This window comes from Nomascus leucogenys, chromosome 21, assembly GCF_006542625.1.
Source record: "Nomascus leucogenys isolate Asia chromosome 21, Asia_NLE_v1, whole genome shotgun sequence".
Classification (NCBI taxonomy): domain Eukaryota; kingdom Metazoa; phylum Chordata; class Mammalia; order Primates; family Hylobatidae; genus Nomascus; species Nomascus leucogenys.
The window spans coordinates 44,179,724-44,199,917 of record NC_044401.1 but is presented as its reverse complement, the minus strand read 5'-3'; the positions used below and the strand labels follow the sequence as shown (position 1 = coordinate 44,199,917).

Sequence of the window (20,194 nt, the reverse complement as noted above, 5' to 3'; positions counted from 1 at the left end):
TATTGTGAACTGCGCATTGGAGGGATCTAAGTTGTGTGCTCCTTATGAGAATCTAATGATAAATGTAACGCCTTTGAATCATCCTGAAACCATCATACACCCCCCACCACGAAACCGGTCCCTGGTGACGAAAAGGTTGGGGGCCGCTGCATATAATCCCTGGGAGACTGATGACTTTGTCTCTTTCACTTAGTGCCATGAACTCCAGGGCAACTTTGTGGACGCTCCATAAACACTTGCTGGAATGAACCCACAAATATTTTATACTACCACATATACAGTAATACATTTAAGGAGCTGCTTGGGTGTGTAAAAAATTGCAGGGGACGTTTACAAATAACCTCCTGAAACAAAGCAATGAATGGAAAGTGGGGTGAGCTGGTCGAAGCAACGCCCACAAGCTGCTCCAGCTTCCCAAAGCACAGGTTTTCCACCTAAGCCAACATCCTTTTATTTTTAGTCACTATAGCTATAAATCTACTCCCTTACCCCGCACCTCACTCTCAGCCGACAGCTCAATGGGCTTATCCTCCTCTCGCCCTCACGATGAGCGAGTCCACGCGGTCTCAGGCTGGAAGATGCACTTGAACACCCGCCCAGCACTCACGGACGACACTGGATTCTAGGCCGCCTGGGCTTCTCCACTGTACTAGGAATGTAAAATCAAAAGTCAGAAAGAAAACTTCGGAGGTGGAATCTCCAACCCAGCTACGGGTTAGGAAGCAAAGCGCACCTAGCAAAGGGCTGGTCCCTGCAGCCTCAAGGGCTGATGGGAAGTGAATCTACCGTCAACCGCCCTGATCCAAGATGGCAGGATACCGGAGCGATAGTGTTTAGCTGTGAAGATAGGGCCGTTGAAGAAGGGAGAACGAAAGCATAATTGTTTTGATTCAACATGGAAGCAGTGATTATAGGAGGGCGAATAGCGAGAGACGACGCAACATCCAGCTGGCAGAAGCAGCGGGCCTGGCGAGGGTGGCCACATTGAAGTAACCCAAGATGGCGCCGAGGTTGTAACCGGGAGCGCCCAAGAGGCGGGAATTACCCTGATCCAAGATGGCAGTGGCAACTGAGGCAAGCCGAAGGACAGGAGCGCCAGGAGCGTCTTTGCCCTCAGCCAAGATGGCGGCTGCCGTGGACCCTGTCCCGGCTCCGCCCCGCGGCCCTGGCCCCGCCTCCCCCTCGTCCCTCCCTCCGCCCCCTCGCCTCGCTTAGTCCGGCCCGAGGCGCTCGCGCTAGGAGAGCGGGCTTCGGGCACTTGACATGGCGGCAGCGGCGGCGACTGCAGCGGCGAAGGGGAATGGGGGCGGCGGTGGCAGGGCCGGGGCCGGGGACGCCAGCGGCACGCGGAAGAAGAAGGGCCCGGGGCCCCTGGCCACGGCGTACCTGGTCATCTACAATGTGGTGATGACAGCCGGGTGAGGCTGGGGCTCGGGGAGGCGGGGAGCCAGCGCGGCCGGGGAGGGAGCGCTGCGGCCAGCGGCGGAGCGGATAGGATCGGTGCGGCCCGCCGCAGGCAGTGCATCCCCGGCGGGCGGTGCCCGGGACCCCGCACCTGGGCGCTGAGGGCGGCCGAGCGCTGAATCGGCCCCGGTGGTTGCCCGCGAGCTCCCTCCTGCGCTGGGGGTCGAGCCAAGTTCCCAGGCATTAGGGCGCGGGGACTGCTGCCGGGCGCTGGCTCGCGAGGGCCGCGGGAGGAAAGGTGGGGCTGGCCACAGGTGCGGGGCCGGGGGCGGCGGCGGGACGACCTGCGGCGCGGAGCCCATCCTGGGCGGCCAGGCTCGGATGGTGAACGGCGCCAGCATGAAGAGTGGAGGAGCTGTGGCTGCAGAGTGACCATTCATTTGGGCGGCTGTTTTCAAAATCTGGGCTGCGCTTTAATCCGAAAGGTATTGGGAAAGCGTTCAAAGTTTTTGGCCAGCGACAGGAGCAGAGCTGGGCTTTAGATGAGTTTAGACTTTTTAGGATGGGTTGGTGTGGGGAAGAAACTGGGGAGTAGAAGGCAGAGTTACTGGGAAGGGGGAGAATAGACCCTCGAAACGGTTTTACCCATCTTCTGTCTCCCTCATTTCAGTCCATCCCTTATCCCGGCGGGTTTTTAGTTCAAGCTCTGCCACTAATTAGCTGTGTGACTTTGGATAAATCATCTTATTTCTCTAGCCTCCGTTTTTTCATCTGTAAAACTAAAGGGTTGGGCTGGGTGATGAAGGTTCTTTCAGCTCTGCAATTCTTTATCTCGTCATTTTGGTGAGGAGGATCATAGGATCAGACAATTTGTTATATATTTTTAAGTTATCTTCATTTGTAATTTTTTAAGAAGTCCTAACATTTTATTATGAAAAATTTCAAACATACAGAAGAGTTGAAAGAATTGTATAGTGAACATCCATTTTTATTTAGTTTTAAAGTAGGTGAAACATCGGTAGGGTTAAAAATGAAAAACATAAGGGAATACAGTGAAAATCTTTCCTCCCACCTTTCCCTTCTACCCAGCTCCCCTCCTTCGAGGCAGTTAATTTTGTGTATCCTTAAGATGCCGATGCAAGCAAATATGTTTATACATCCCCCTACCCCTTTTTAAAATAAGACAAATACCAATATATTAATCTTTTTACAATTTAGCACCTTGCTTTTTTTTTCACGAAAAAGAAAATATATCGTGAGAGGATCATGTATGTATTGCTAGTATTAGAAATGGTAGGTGTTGAAACCTAGGCTCAGAGAAGTTGTGACTTGCATGAGATCATAGAACATGTAGTAGAAGTTCCAGATCTAGAAATCATTTCTCTTGACTCACAGGTCAATGAAGAACTAGTACAGATACAAGCTTTATATCACATCAGTGATCACATAGGTTGATTTTTAAAAGAACATCTAGGAATCTCACTGTGTGTATTAATATTTATATATAAATTCTTGTTGTCTTAGCAAGAGCTGGTGAGGGCATTGGACTGGAGAGAGATTTTGAGGTACATTGGTAAGAAGAAAGAAGTCTATTCCTGAGCAATGAACATAGAGAATGGGGTGGAGGGTAAGGAGTGGTGTCTTAAACCGGGAAGATAAATTGGGATTGTGAGAGCAAAGTAAGCTTTTTTTTTAAGGCTGTTAATGGTTGTACCAGTTACATCATTAAATAATTTCTTCTTTTACAAACTCTTATTTGATGTCCTTATATGATAGTTTTTGGAAATAGCATAGACCACACACACCCCATTGCCTAGTTGATACTATACATTTATCTCAATCCTTCCAGGAGACATACCTTAATAAAAAGGTCCATTTGTTTTATTATGGAACTTAACAAAACATTATGTTTATTTTTGAGAAGGACAGTGGAACAAAAATATAACATTCACAGCTGTATGCTTAAGTGCTTTCCTGTTTTGTGGTTTGTATTGATCTGGCTTTCATTTCTTCATTGATTTTGGGAAATTTGGCTAAAAAACTTTTTTTTTTTTTTTTTTTTTTTTTTTTTTAGCAAGTGCCCTTTATTCTTAATTTTAAAAGGATAGATTTTAAGGTATGGGTAATTGTTCCAGTGAGACAATTATAACAATAGTTTAAAGCATCTTCTTTCCACCCTGTAATTATTAAAAACCCTTTAACTGCACAGGCTGTTTAAAATTTTCCTTTAACTGTTTTTTTCTCATCTTAGGTTTTCTTGGCACCTAATATAGCGGCACAAGGACCATTTTAGCTTATTCCTTTCCTTTTGGCCTTGATCTCAATAGCAAAGTTGCCAAAAAAATGAGCTCCAGATGGGTGAGGTGCCACTATGCTTTCACTGAGCCCTCTTGGTGAGGTGCTGTTGGTGTTGCAACATTTCAGTGTATTACAGCTTGGCATTTGAGAGCTATCGTCCATAAATCCAGGTTACTCATGCTTGAGGTCACCTTTAGCAATATCTTTTATTGCCACAGCTGTCTATTAACCTGAATTCTACTTTTTTTATTTTTATTTTTTCCTGATTGCTATTTTCTCTTTTACTAGGTGGCTGGTTATAGCGGTTGGTCTGGTCCGAGCATACCTGGCTAAGGGTAGCTACCATAGCCTTTATTATTCAATTGAAAAGCCTTTGAAATTCTTTCAAACTGGAGCCTTATTGGAGGTAGGTCCTGAGATTTATTGTTGTTATTGATTTCCTTTGGTATAAAGAAAAACATGCAACTAAATTATATTGAAGTAGCATACCCCCGTTGGATTCATGTTAAATTTTGAAATTTTGCCTCCTCACATACTAAAGTGTTGATACCTAGGCTTTTTGATGTTCTAGATTGGGTAAAATCTCATTTAACTTATGTTACCTTGAATGTATTTTATATTCGACTTTTTTGGGAAATCAACTGAAACAAGCTTATATTAGGATTTTTAAAAATTCTAGGGACATCCTGGGGAAGCACTGGCAAAATCAGATGCTTTCAGGGTTTACTTAATAGAAATAGTGAAGTTGGTGGGTGTAGGATATTGGAAGTGATAGATAGAAGACATAATAGAGAGCCTGTCTAAAGGCGTCCACATTTTAAAAATTTAACAAAAATGTATTGATTTCCCTGCATTAAGGGCAATGTATATCCAGCCCTCTCTCTTGGGGTAAGTATAGATTAGGATTTTGGAATTGCAAGGGACAAAAACCCAATTCAAACTATTTTAAGCAAAAAAGGAATTTTCTATACTCTGTAGTTGATAGAGATACAGGATTAATTTATAGAGAAACTAGCTCAGGAATGAGAACCAAGGAGTTGACACTGCCAGATTCTCTTGCTTTCTCTCATTTCTGCTTGTCTGTTTCTCTTTGAATGTTGGTCTTGGGCTCTCCACATGGTGGGAAACAGGGAGGGTGTTTATTTTTCTCAGCATCTGTGTCACATAGTTCCCAGGGAGGATTCTGGTTGGCCCTACCTAGACTATGTGAGTGATGTGAGGTGCTTGATTAGCCAATCTTAGGACACATGCCCATTCTTCTGTCCAAGGGACTATAGACTTTGCTTATGGAAAAGAGGGATGGGGATAGCCTTGGGCACGCAAAATCAATAGCCGCCATAGTTCATTATGGTGAAAAACCTTCAGATTGCTGGGAAGATCTGGTTCATTTTGCTTAGCCTCCAGGCAAGACCATTGTAACATTTATACTTTACTGGCAACTTTTAAAACCTGAACTATGGAATGATACTTAAGAAAAAGTCATTTATCTTGCTGGGCACGGTGGCTCACGCCTGTAATCCCAGCACTTTGGGAGGCCGAGGCGGGTGGATCACGAGGTCAGGAGATTGAGACTATCCTGGCTAACACGGTGAAACCCCGTCTCTACTAAAAACACAAAAATTAGCCAGATGTGGTGGCACAGGCGGGTAGTCCCAGCTACCGGGAGGTGGAGGTTGCAGTGAGCTGAGATCACGCCACTGTACTCCAGCCTGGGCGACAGAACGAGGCTCTGTCTCAAAAAAAAAAAAAAAAATCGTTTATCTCATGGAATGAAATGTGATACCTCTACCTTTCATTCTCGCTTTTTTTTTTTTTTTTCTTGAGACAGGGTCTTGGTCTGTCACCCAGGCTGGAGTGCAGTGGTGCACTCATGGCCGTGGCTCACTGCAGCCTTGAACTCCTGGGACCAAGCAGTCCTCCCACCTCAGCTTCCAGAGTAGCTGGGCCCACAGGCTTGCACCACCATACATGGCTAATTTTTAAAACTTCATAGAGACAGGGTCTCCCTGTGTTGCCCAGGCTGGTTTCAAACTCCTTGGCTCAAGCAATCGTCCCATCTCAGCCTCCCAAAGCACTGAGATTACAGGCGTGAACCACTGCACCCAGCCCACTCTCACTTTATTTATTTATTTTTTTGAGAGAGGGTCACTCTGTCACCCAGGCTGAAGTGCAGTGGTGTGATCACTGCTCACTGCAGCCTCGACTTCCCCGGCCCCAGCCATCCTCCCACCTCATCCTCCCAAGTAGCTGGGACCAAAGGCGTGCACCACCGTGCCTGCCTCATTTTTATATTTTTGGTAGAGGTGAGGTTTGGCTGTGTTGCCCAGGCTGGATCCACTCTCACTTTCTAGATCAGAAAGTTATCCATTTTGCTTTTGTTTTTTTCTCTTAGAAGGCAGAGGAATTTCTTTTTTTCTTTCTTTCTTTCTTTTTGCTTTTTTTTTTTTTTTTTTTTTTTTGACATAGGGCTTTACTCTGTTGCCCAGGCAGGAGTGCAGTGGTGGGATCTCGGCTCACTGCAGCACAGAGGAATTTCAATAGTGTCCATACTTAGGCATTTTAAGTAGGTGGTATGATGAAATGAGCTTCCAGCTGGAAGCCTGAATACCTTTTTATTTTAAGTATAATAGTTTTCCCAACTGACTCTATAGATTTGGGTGAGTCTTTTCTCTCTTATCCACCTCCTTTTCATTTGTAAATAATTAGGTTAAAGTAGATTTCTAAAGTCCCTTACTACCCTAACCATTTGAGTGTGAGGAAATTTTAACAAATCCTAATGTGAACCATTTTTTAAACTTAGAGGCTTGAACTTTTTTTGGAAGTGAACACTAGTAAATAAGTAGTACTTTCTCTTTCAGAGCCTTGGCCAGTACAGTTCCCACAAGCTACAGAGAAGCAAATTTGGAGTCAAGACCATCAGACTCCCAGTACTTGATATAGTAGGGGGTTGTCCCCAGTTGGAATACTTCAATAATTTAAAGGGATTTCTATCTCTTTAAGACATCATAATATTAGGGCTGAGCACAGTGGCTCATGCTTATAGTCCCAGCAATCCCAGAGCTTTGGGAGGCCAAGGCAGGAGGATCACTTGAGGGCAAGAGTTCGAGACCAGCTTGAGCAACATAGCAAGACCTCATCTCTACAAAAAAAACCTTTTTTTTTTTTTAGCTGGGCTGGGTGGTGGGTACCTGTAGTCCCAGCTACTTGGGAGGCTGAAATGGGAGGCTTGAGCTTGAGCCCAGGAGTTTGAGGCTGCAGCGAACTATGATTGCATCACTGCAATCCAGCCTGGATGACAGAGTGAGACCTTGTCTCAACAACAACAAAAAAAACTTGGTAATGTTAGAAGTATAATTTTTAAAATTTAAGTATATCTTATGGAAGGTAGGGACATTAAACAGTGTCATACTTTAAAATCCACTCAGGAACCAAGTCTTAAACTTTGAAGGATTAGCCTGTTTATCCTTATAGAATTTTTAATAGGGATTTAGGAAAATATCTTGGATTTTTGGTTTTATCTCTGTTATCCCCACTAAGAACCAATTAAGTGACAAATCCTGGATTTGATTTTGGGAAAAGGTCTGTGCATAAGGAAGTGAAGACTCCCAGGAACATGCAGGCAATTAACATTGCAAAGGTCAGTGATGGAAGTAATCCCTTGGACTGGGCGATAGAGCAGGCTTGCTAAAACCACAATTTCTGTGGTTGAGGAGTTTTTCATTGCCTACCCCATCTATGCTGTGTAATAATTAGATGTGTGTGGTATTGTTTAATTACACATAAGTTATCCTGATGGGAATTATTAGTGTTGACATATATCCTGTTTACAGGAGGAGAAAATGAATCCAGGGAAGGCAGCTACTCATTTATATCTCTTTATGCTAAATGTTATTCTTTATTAGGTTCTGTGGGAGTTTACTTAAAAAAGAAATTGAAATTCCTTGTTCTCCAATTTCACATCTTCTTAGGAAAATAATAACACTTTGCTTTTTAAAAGACATAAAAACATTTACCAAGCAAGTACAAAGGAGCATGTAGTAGTGAGGTACAAAAGGAAGCCTGGCTGAGTACCGTGGCTCACACCTGTAATCCCAGCACTTTAGGAGGCTGACATGGGGGGATTGCTTGAGGCCAGAAATTCAAGACCATCCTGGGAAACATAGTGAGACCCCATCTCTACAGAAAATTAAAAAATTAGCCAGGCATGGTAGCACATGCCTGTAGTCCCAGCTAATCAGGAGACTGAGGCGGGAGGATCACTTGTGCCCATGAGTTCAAGGCTACAGTGAGCCATGATCGTGCCACTGCACTTCAGCCTGGGTGGCAGAGCAAGACCCCATTTCCAAAAAAAAAAGTATCTATAAATAAAATGCTACTCCTGGATAAAATGTGGTCTATGGATATAAACATTCATAAAATTAATAAAAGCAAATGAATTACTGAAATATGATATGCCTGGATAAATCTTGAAAAAATGCATGTGAAAGGAGGCAGATACAAAAAGTCACAAATAGTATGATTTCATTTATAAGAAATATCCAGAATAGGCAAATCCATAGCAACAGAAAGTAGAGGAATTGTTAGGGGCTGTGGGGAGAGAGAGTGGGGAGTGACTGCTAATGGTACAGGATTTCCTTTTAAAGTGATGATACTGTTCTTGAAATAGTGGTGGTGGGTGCACAACTCTGTGAACATATTAAAAACCACTAGACTGTACAGTTTAAAATTGTGAATTTTGTGGCATGTGAATTATATGTCAGTTTTTAAAAAATGAGTTCCCCTGTAATGAGCTGTGGGTGTTTTCTACTTTATTCATTTTTTCGAGTCCATGATATTCATTGATAAGGCAGATGTTATCTTTGCATATTTGTCAAGTATAGTTAGATTAAAAATTAGTGGATTGATGCAGTTTTGGCAGTTTAAAATTATGTCTGAGAGAATTTGGATTTCTAAATATCTTTGGTTAACATAAGACTGTAATTATAGCAAAGACACTTTCTTTTTTTTTTTTTTTTTGAGACAGAGTCTTGCTCTGTCGCCCAGGCTGGAGTGCAGTGGCACGATCTCTGCTCACTGCAAGCTCCGCCTCCCGGGTTCACGCCATTCTCCTGCCTCAGCCTCCCGAGTAGCTGGGACTACAGGCGCCCACCACCACGCCTGGCTAATTTTTTTTTGTATTTTTAGTAGAGACGGGGTTTCACTGTGTTAGCCAGGATGGTCTCGATCTCCTGACCTAATGATCCACGCGCCTCGGCCTCCAAAAGTGCTGGGATTACAGGCGTGAGCCACCACGCCCAGCCAAAGACACTTACAAATACTCATGATTGGATATGCCTTTGTGATTGACAGTGAGATTTCAAATGGATTAAAGATTGCTCTGCAAAGAGGTTAGCTGTTGAGATTGATACAGGCTATCTTCAACATATGCACCATTGTGCATCTGGGACTGCCTGATGGACCACAGGAATTCCCTTTTCTTCCCATTCTCTTCCGGATCTTTCTTCTACTTAAAACACCTTATCTACAAAAATCAATAAACAACCCAATCTTATTTCTGATCGTGTCCTAGAATTGATCTAGGGCAGGGTCGGGAGAAGTGGTGGGAGACAGCAAACAGCTTTTGTTAGTCTTCTAACCCCACCACCACTTTCTCAGCCCCATCTGTGTGTTCTGGTCTCACTCTGCAGACCTCACTTCACAATGCTCTTCAGATCCTTTAATGAATAGGAAACTGATTTTGGATATTTCTATAAAATATAGCAAAGTCTTAGGAACTTGCAGTATCCTTAAGAAGAAAGATCCCTTCTTATCTCCCTGCCAGTTTTTCTTTCTTTATGGCTCAAACACTAACTGGTTTTTGCCATGGAGGTATTGCGCTTCAGACTGCTTTTGTGAACTGGTTTGAGGACATAACCATTGTCTGTTATATTTTCCCTTCTGGTGGAAACATTCTGATTTCCCAGTAATAGTCTCAAAAAGGAACTTCTGAAATGCAAGCTACATGCATATGTTAGGCTCCTTTTATTCTGGACCCATTTTGAGGAAACACATCTCTAAAAGAGGCTTTTGAAAAGCTAGCAAGAGCAAGCCATAGTGGAGATATCTAACACAAATAGGAATGACAACAAATCCCAGAAAAACCAGCTTCTCAAACAGTGTGAAAACCAGAGGAAAACTCTAACTTGATTAAAATTAATAAGTGTCACAACATTAGAAGGGAAGAGGGAGCCGTAAGGAAACAGGAACCCACCCACACAGGCCTCACTGCTTGGTGACTGAAGCAAATAGAAGCAAATTGATGTGGTATTCAAAGAGGTGCAATAGCTAACATCTGTAGAAGGGAATGTGCTGAAATTAAAAAAAAAAAAAACTAAAAATATCAGTGGTGGCAATATAGGGCAGGAAGGAGCCACAGTGCAAGAAATAGGTGATACTGAAGATTCAAAAAAGGCGGGAGTTTCCACTCACATTCTTATATAAAATCAATTGCAGAACAGAAGTCATAGGGAAATTTTCAAAGTTCACCATGTAAAAGAAATGTTACAAAACATAATAACAGAAAAACAATATGTATAGAACCAATGTATCTAGAAAACCTGATGAGGGTGTATAAGCTTTCAAAAAGTAAGACTACCAGAAGAAGTAGAAAAGGTTGGAATACACAGCTTATAAATAATCAGGGAGAAAAGTTACAGAAAACTTTGCTGAACTGAAAGGCCACCTCACTATGGTTAGTGAGAGTTTATGGTGTTCCACAACAAAAAAATTTCTTCCTTTCCCGAGTACTTAAACAATTTCCAGCATAAAAGAGCAGATTTTAAAATGTAATAGTTAAAAACAACTTGGGACCTTAAACTTGAAAGAAGAAACAATCCCCATGTAGTAGGAAATATTAGGTTCCTGGATAACAGACCATGCAGTTTCCTATAGTTGGAAACATTTTGAAAACACTTAGAAAAACTAATGGAACTTTTAAAGCACCTTACCAAAGAGTATTTAAGTTTAATCTGAGTAGTTAGCTGTTATCAAAGAGTAACTGTTATATAAATAAATAAAATTAACCAAGTTTTCAGACTAGCACTGTCCAATAGGACTTTCTGCAGTGATAACGTTGGAACGTTGTCCAAAACAGTAGCCACTAGTCACTTAAAATGTGGCTAGTGGGTCTGAGAAACTGAGTTTTAAATTTTACTTACTTTTGGTCAGGAGCGGTGGCTGACACCTGTAATCCCAGCACTTTGAAAGGCCAAGGTGGGAGGATCGCTTCAGGCCAGGAGTTCAAGACCAGCTTGGGCAATATAGCAAGACCGCACCTCTGCAAAAAATTTAAAAAATTAGCCAGATACAATGGCACACATTAGTCCTAGCTACTCGGGAGGCTAAGGCAGGAGAATCGCTTGAGCCCAGGAGTTTCAGGCTGAAGTAAGTTATAGTCACTCCACTGCACTCCTGTCTAGGGGACAGAGCAAGACCCTGTTTTCCAAAAAAAAAAAAAAAATGAAAATTCTTTACTCTTTAAGTTTAAATAGGCACATATGGCTAGTGGCCGCACAGCATAAGCCTTTAGACCACGGTACAGAATGCAGTGTGATCATGTGGAATCCCATAAGATATTTCAGATTTTACCAGGCTAGAATGAAGTGGGAAGGAGGACAAACATAACAATGTAAATTTTGTATCATTCCAGAGTTTATAAAGTTTTAAATTGATAATAATGAGAATAGTTATATGCTGATGTTTTCAGATTAGGAAAATCAATAGGGAATAAAAGCACAATTGCAGATAAAAAGGTATGAAGAGTATATATCAAACTGTTAATTACAGCCTACCTCTGGAGGGGCATGGTATTTTGGGGCAAGCGGGGAGTAAAAGATTACCACTTTTATGGGCTTCATCCCTGGGATGCAAGGCTGGTTCAACATATGCAAATCAATAAATGTATCCAGCATATAAACAGAACCAAAGACAAAAACCACATGATTATTTCAATAGATGCAGAAAAGGCCTTTGACAAAATTCAACAACGCTTCATGCTAAAAACTCTCAATAAATTAGGTATTGATGGGACGTATCTCAAAATAATAAGAGCTATCTATGACAAACCCACAGCCAATATCATACTGAATGGGCAAAAACTGGAAGCATTCCCTCTGAAAACTGGCACAAGACAGGGATGCCCTCTCTCACCACTTCTATTCAACGTAGTGTTGGAAGTTCTGGCCAGGGCAATCAGGCAGGAGAAGGAAATAAAGGGTATTCAATTAGGAAAAGAGGAAGTCAAATTGTCCCTGTTTGCAGATGACATGACTGTATATCTAGAAAACCCCATTGTCTCAGCCCAAAGTCTCCTTAAGCTGATAAGCAACTTCAGCAAAGTCTCAGGATACAAAATGAATGTACAAAAATCACAAGCATTCTTATACACCAATAAGAGACAAACAGCCAAATCATGAGTGAAGTCCCATTCACAATTGCTTCAAAGAGAATAAAATACCTAGGAATCCAACTTACAAGGGATGTGAAGGACCTCTTCAAGGAGAACTACAAACCACTGCTCAATGAAATAAAAGAGGGTACAAACAAATGGAAGAACATTCCATGCTCAAGGGTTGGAAGAATTTATATCGTGAAAATGGCCATACTGCCCAAGGTAATTTATAGATTCAATGCCATCCCCATCAAACTACCAATGACTTTCTTCACAGAATTAGAAAAAACTACTTTAAAGTTCACATGGAACCAAAAAAGAGCCCGCATCGCCAAGTCAATCCTAAGCCAAAAGAACAAAGCTGGAGGCATCACGCTACCTGACTTCAAACTATACTACAAGGCTACAGTAACCAAAACAGCATGGTACTGGTACCACAACAGAGATATAGATCAATGGAACAGAACAGAGGCCTCAGAAATAATGCCACATATCTACAACTATGTGATCTTTGACAAACCTGACAAAAACAGGCAATGGGGAGAGGATTCCCTATTTAATAAATGGTGCTGGGAAAACTGGCTAGCCATATGTAGAAAGCTGAAACTGGATCCCTTCCTTACACCTTATACAAAAATTAATTCAAGATGGATTAAAGACTTACATGTTAGGCCTAAAACCATAAAAACCCTAGAAGAAAACCTAGGCATTACCATTCAGGACATAGGTGTGGGCAAGGACTTCATGTCTAAAACACCAAAAGCAATGGCAACAAAAGCCAAAATTGATTAATGGGATCTAATTAAACTAAAGAGCTTCTGCACAGCAAAAGAAACTACCATCAGAGTGAACAGGCAACCTACAAAGTGGGAGAAAATTTTCGCAACCTACTCATCTGACAAAGGGCTAATATCCAGAATCTACAATGAACTCAAACAAATTTACAAGAAAAAAACAAACAACCCCATCAAAAAGTGGGCAAAGGACATGAACAGACACTTCTCAAAAGAAGACATTTATGCAGCCAAAAAACACATGAAAAAATGCTCATCATCACTGGCCATCAGAGAAATACAAATCAAAACCACAATGAGATACCATCTCATACCAGTTAGAATGGCCATCATTAAAAAATCAGGAAACAACAGGTGCTGGAGAGGATGTGGAGAAATAGGAACACTTTTACACTGCTGGTGGGACTGTAGACTAGTTCAACCATTGTGGAAGTCAGTGTGGCGATTCCTCAGGGATCTAGAACTGGAAATACCATTTGACCCAGCCATTCCATTACTGGGTATATACTCAAAGGACTATAAATCATGCTGCTATAAAGACACATGCACACGTATGTTTATTGTGGCACTATTCACAATAGCAAAGACTTGGAACCAACCCAAATGTCCAACAACGATAGACTAGATTAAGAAAATGTGGCACATATACACCATGGAATATTATGCAGCCATAAAAAATGATGAGTTCATGTCCTTTGTAGGGACATGGATGAAACTGGAAATCATCATTCTCAGTAAACTATCGCAAGGACAAAAAACCAAACACCGCATGTTCTCGCTCATAGGTGGGAATTGAACAATGAGAACACATGGACACAGGAAGGGGAACATCACACTCCAGGGACTGTTGTGGGGTGGGGGGAGGGGGTGGGATAGCATTAGGAGATTCGCCTAATGCTAAATGACGAGTTAATGGGTGCAGCACACCAACATGGCACATGTATACATATGTAACAAACCTGCACATTGTGCACATGTACCCTAAAACTTAAAATATAATAATAGAAAAAAGATTATCACTTTTAATATACTGTAGTATGTATTTATATATCACTTACATAAAACATATAATTTTTAAAAATAAAATTCTATATTATATGTAATTGAAAGCAAGATGAATGAGGAAAATAAGATTTTAAAGTTTTTTTGAAAAAGGAAGACAATACGCAGCTTAGTTTATTTTTCAATTTAAAGAGAAATAGTTTTACATCTACAAATCCTGTTAATTTTTTTAATGGCAGGCGAATAATAATAAACCTATAGCATAATGGAGTATAGTAAAAATGCATCATTTTTTATGTTTATGCAAATGGACTGATTAAATTTATCAAGATAAAAAGATGAAATGATGGTTACTGGTTAAAAACTAAAGTCTAACAATCTGTTGTTTACGAGACTGACTTTAAGTTTACTAAGGGACAAACCAGCTTGCCATGACCAAGTGTCAAGAAAAGCAGGACTACCCAGTTACAGCATAAGATAAAGAGCAGAAGCTGAAGAGAACCTTAGTTCACAGTTTGTCAGTAGCAAGAACATGGGAGACACATGTTGGTGCAATCATATGATGAATGAATGATTATCTGAACAGAGAAACAAAATATGAAAAAAGCTGGCAGAAATGCTATAGAAGTTAAAAAATAGAATTGTTCTTAAAAGGTGTCACAGTATATGTAAAAACACTAGAGACAAGAAATTTGGGTATGAAGACTTGGTTTTGCCATTAATTAGCCCTGTGACCTTGACCTTAACCTCTCTCGCCCTCAATTCATTATGTGCAGTGAATACACTGGATTAGATGACCTTACATTTTTCCCCACTTTTAAGTTCTGTGAGACTTCAACATTTCACGATCAAAACATGAAAATTAAGCAAATAATGAATTAGTAAATTATAGGGGTGGAAATAGCAAGAAAGGTGAAATAAGTGAAAGGAAAAATAATGGTAATTGAGGAATCGTTTTACCTATTTCCTCCTTAAAAATTGGATGTAAAAGGATTTTGAAAACATGTTTGGAGTCTGAGGGAGCCCAATGAATAACCAACACCCTTTTGCTTGTTTATGTTCTGAACATTGAGCAATAACTCAAAGGAGTTACATAAGGATCCTAAAAATGAGGACATGCTTTAGTGTGCGAGTCAAATGGGTTTGCTAACCGAACTCCACAGTTAGGCTCACCACACACCCTGTCCTGAGCAGCAGCAGCAGATGGGCTGTCTTAGAAGAAACCATGAAAACTTGAGGTTCTCTCTTTTTTTTTTTTTTTTTTTGAGATGGAGTCTCGCTCTGTCACCCAGGCTGGAGTGCAATGGGCGCAATCTCAGCTCACTGCAAGCTCCGCCTCCTGGGTTCACGCCATTCTCCTGCCTCAGCCTCCCAAGTAGATGGGACTACAGGCGTCTGCCACCTCACCTGGCTAATTTTTTTTTGTATTTTCAGTAGAAACGGGGTTTCACCGTGTTAGCCAGGATGGTCTCGATCTCCTGACCTCGTGATCTGCCCGCCTCGGCCTCCCAAAGTGCTGGGATTACAGGCGTGAGCCACTGTGCCCGGCCAGAAAACTTGAGGTTCTCTATGAAACCTCTCGAGTGGAGCTGAATTGAACACACCCCATTTGTTCTTCCCAAATTTACGCTCAAATGAGTCATCCTTTCCAGAGGTAAAGTAATTAAAGGAGACTAGTACTATGTGGTGGAAATCCATCCTCATAGAAACCAGAAGAGAGGGGAAAGGTGTTTTCCCCCAGTAATAAGTACTACATATTCATTGTAGAAAAAACTCAGATGCAGAAGAAAATGCATAGCAGTCATAATCTAAAGATAACCACTGTTAACATTTTGGTGTCTATCCTTGAAGACTATATATTATTATTATTGGTAAGTTTTAAGCAAGAATGAAATCATATATGTGTAGAATATGGTAATTCCTAAAACAAATCAAATATTGGTAGATGTAACTCAAATTGGTTAGGGACCTCTGCACCGTAAAACGAGTGTGGTGGACATGTCTGTGGAGCTGCCCAGCTCAGTGTATCCTCTCTGGAATTTCTCTGGTTTTCAAGGCTGGACCCTTAGCAGCTACATCTCTATTCCCTAACTGCATCTTAGGCCATAAGCTGGCTGATCCAGGGATGCTTAACTGACCCAAAGTGGGCTAGTCGGGTTTTTTTTTTCCTCCCAAGAATTTGGAATTTTGAATTGAAAGACAGAGGTGGGGAATCACTATAGCTGAAACACATTAAGTCCATGGGCTGCAGTTGAGGTCTTGAAAGCTGCTTGGGTTTCTATTCTCTTTGAGACTTGTTAAACTTTTGGGGGCTTTGTTATTATTGTTTTACCTTGGATTAAAAATGAAATTGAACAGAATTGTTGGTAACCTACAAAAATAATTCCCCTAGTTCAAATTTTAGAAACTTTGAAAAGATGTTTCCAAGTAATTTATTGTGCAAATGGCATTTTTACATTGAGGTTAAATTTTAAAACTAAAATCAGTTTATTGCCAGTGGAAATGGAAGGGACACAAGAGGAGAGAGGAGTTTATGGTTCATACTTTCTTTTTGTTTTTTTGAGACAGGGTCTTGCTCTGTTGCCCAAGATGGAGTGCAGTGGCATGATTGTAGCTCATTGCAGCCTCAACCTCTTGGGCTCAAGTGATCCTCCTGCCTCAGCCTTCCAAGTAGCTAGGACTACAGGCACATGCCACCAGGCCCAGCTAGTTTTTAAAATTTTTTGTAGAGATGGGGTCTCGCTATGTTGCACAGGCTGGTCTTGAACTCCTGACCTCAAGTGATCCTCCTGCTTTGGCCTCCCAAAATGTTAAGATTACAGGCATGAGCCAAAGATTACAGGCATGAGCCACTGTGCTTGGTCCAGCATGTATTTTCAAGGGAGATTTTGAAAATGGCAAGTCATCTAAATTTCTTTTTGATGAGGTGTGCTTATTCTTGTCCAGTGATTCTTAGTGGACCTCAACAAAGCAGTGCCACCACTTCAGAGTGCATTTTGGAAAATTGTGAGGGTATTTCAATTGCCACAATGACTGGAGATGCTACTGGCTAGATGTCCTACGATGTGTGAGACCGTCCAACTTCATGAAGATTTGTTCTGCATCCTCCTTGGCTTCTGCATATCTCCCCAGGCCAACCCCTCTACAAATATAAATGGACCATTTTATAGTACATATTAATACTGAAAAATCTTCAGGAGAAATTAACAAGCTTATTAAGTTAGAAGAAGGTTGTGGTCTTAGCTTTTGTTGCTGTAAAACAAAAATACCACAAACCTAGCAGCTGAAAACAACGCTCATCGTTTAGCTCACGGTTCTCTAAGTCAGAAGCTGGGCTTGACTGGGTTCTTTGCTCGGGGGTCTCATAAGATTGAAATCAAGTTGCCAGCCAAGCTGTCTGATTTCTTATCTGGAGGCTCCAGGGGAAGAATCCACTTTCAAGCTCATCCAGGTTATTGGCTGAATCTAGTTGTAGGTGTGAGGTCCTCATTTACTTGCTAGCTGTCAGTAGGAGGTTACTCCTCATTCCTAGAGGCTGCTCTCCAGGCCTTGCACATGATTCCCCTGCAGCTTCAAAGCCAGAGTGGCCTGCTGAATCCCTCTTGTTCTTTGAATATCTCTGACTTCCCCTTCTGCCACCAGCCAGAGGAAATTGCTTTTAAAGGGCTCATCTGGTTGGGTCTGGTCCACCCACATAATATCTGTATCTTCAAATCAATTGACTTGAGACTTTAATTACACTTGCAAAATCCCTACACTGCAGTACCTAGATTAGTGTTTGATTGAATAGCCAAGGAACAGTAATTGTGGGGGATTGCCTTAAGAATGCTGCCCTACCACCATCATTGGTATGAAGCGAGAAGCTTAAGTGAAATGAAGGTATTGTCTCAAAATAATTAAGTAATTTATTCTCTCTGCACAATATTTGAACATTTTGAACATTCTCTCTGTACAATATTAAGAACATTTATTCTCTCTGCACAGTATTCTGTAAGCATTAAACAGCATTTCTAGTTTGCATATTTAGTTGAAAAGGATTTCAGCGCAGTAGTGAAAATCGTTGAAAATCAGTTCTGAGATTCCTGTTTAGACTACAATTATTAAATTATTGGAGACACATGATATGTAGGGATTTCATTGGATTTCTTTAATATAGACTAATATTTCATATTATTGCCTGTGTGTATGTAATGGTATAAAATCTAGGTTGTGAAATGTAAATTTTATTTTGGGATAGCTCATCTTCTGTTTTGTCCTAAAAGTATCCTCTGTTACACAATGGCTTTATTGCCTCTTGCATTACAGTTTTTTACATCTAATTCCTCTTCTATTCCTTATTGCACCATTTAAAGAATACACTTCCAAGGTCTTTTTACAGACTGTACATTGATTGTGTGTCTCAATAGGATTTTAAGGCAGAAGGATAGATTTTCTGTGATACTTTCTTCTGACCCCATGCCATGACATAACCTAGGAGATTATTTAGATTATTTTGACACTTTATAAATAAATAAGACCTAGCTGATTTGAAATAGTAATGTACTCCTTCAATTTCTCTACTTTGACTGTTACTTACTTTAGCATGTTATTCCAACTTTGTATAAGGTTACTTCTTTATTTCTATTATTAATACTCTTTTTTCCAAGTGTTAGGCTGTACCTCTACATCTGCCCTTTTATTTTCCTGTGCTTGTCTACAGTGGTTTCTGTTACTCTTATTTTTAAATCCAAACTTATTTATCATAACTTACTATGTACATCTGACTGCATCATTATGTCCCCATTTAGAAGTTGAAATACATATTTTGAAAAATAAATTACATTCTTTTTATTTCTTCTTTGCATATCAATTGGGACATTGTATTTGCTTTTGAAAATTTTGTGTAGGTAGGTCATTTTATCTATGAATTTCTTTTCAGAATGGTAGAGGAGGCATTATAAAATATGTGCGATTAAAAGGGGGAGAGTGTGTCTGAGGACTGAGACCCACTGCTTTGTCATGCAAAGAAGACATGCTAGCCATTCATTGCTGTGTGTCCTCTCCTGCAGTGTCCTGTTGCTAATCAGCAGCCTGGATATCTTTTTTTTTTTTTTTTTTGAGACGGAGTGTTGCTCTCTTGCCCACGCTGGAGTGCAGTGGCGCGATCTCGGCTCACTGCAACCTCTGTCTCCTGGGTTCAAGCGATTCTCCTGCCTCAGCCTTCCCAGTAGCCGAGACTACAGGCATGCGCCACTATGCCCAGCTAATTTTTTGTATTTTTAGTAGAGATGGGGTTTCACCATGTTGGCCAGGCTGGTCTCAAACTCCTGACCTCAGGTCATCCACCCGCCTGGGCCTCCCAAAGTGCTGGGATTATAGGCGTGAGCCACCATGCCTGGCCAGTCTGGGTGTCTTGCTGCATACATGGATAGAATAGGTTTTCTGGGCCGGGTGCAGTGGCTCATGCCTGTAATCCCAGCACTTTGGGAGGCCAAGGCTGGCGGATCACTTGAGCCCAGGAGTTCAAGACTAGCCTGGGCAACATGGCGAAAGCCTGTCCATACAAAAAATACAAAAATTAGCCAGGTGTGGTGGCAATTGCCTGTAGTCCCAGCTACTCAGGAGGCTGAGGTGGAAGGATCGCTTGAGTCCAAGGAGGTTGAGGTTGCAGGGAGCTGTAATTGCACCACTGCACTCTGCCTGGGTGACAGAATAGGATCCCGTGTCCAAAAAAAATGAACAGGTTTTCTGTCTAGGTACTGTCATCTGTCTTCTTGTTTCAAAGAATGTTTTTCATTCCCCATTTTGATCTAGATCTGTCTTTTAGTTCTCCTCAACTTTGCAGCAGGAGGTGTAGCTTATCATATTTACACTTTAGTATCTACTTAACAGTGTTTTCTATTGAGAAAGATTGTAAGATTTGCAATGTGGTAAGTATTTTGTTCTCCTGTCAGTTACCAGCAACATCCTGCAGCTTGGTTTGGTTTTTCAATCCAATCTCCCCACTTCCCTCCCCACAAATTGAGTGAAATAATAGTTTTTGAGCACAGAGCCTTATCAGGCTCAGGCATGTTTTAAATAAGCTAAGTCTTGTCAAGTTCTGACTCTGTAGATCTCTCATAACTAATGCACAATGAAATAATATGATAGAATAGAAATAAAACCTAAGTTCTTGGTCCTGACCATCATTTACTGCCCTGGGCAAGTTGTGTGGCTTCTCTGAGCCTTGGTTTTCTTGTCTGTGAGTAGAGATTTTCTGTCCTGCCTATCTGCCAGGTAATTGTTAGGA

General features: G+C 41.3%; 1 protein-coding gene across 1 annotated transcript in view; it reads left to right on the top strand.

Annotated features, from left to right (window-relative positions):
* Positions 1 to 1,105: 1,105 nt before the first annotated feature.
* HACD2 (3-hydroxyacyl-CoA dehydratase 2) overlaps positions 1,106 to 20,194 on the top strand; it is a 104,705-nt gene continuing 85,616 nt past the window's right edge. The window contains exons 1-2 of the mRNA XM_030801790.1: positions 1,106 to 1,418; positions 3,991 to 4,108. Coding sequence (XP_030657650.1) covers positions 1,264 to 1,418; positions 3,991 to 4,108 — 273 coding nt within the window. The 5' untranslated portion in view covers positions 1,106 to 1,263. The remainder of the gene's footprint in view (positions 1,419 to 3,990; positions 4,109 to 20,194) is intronic.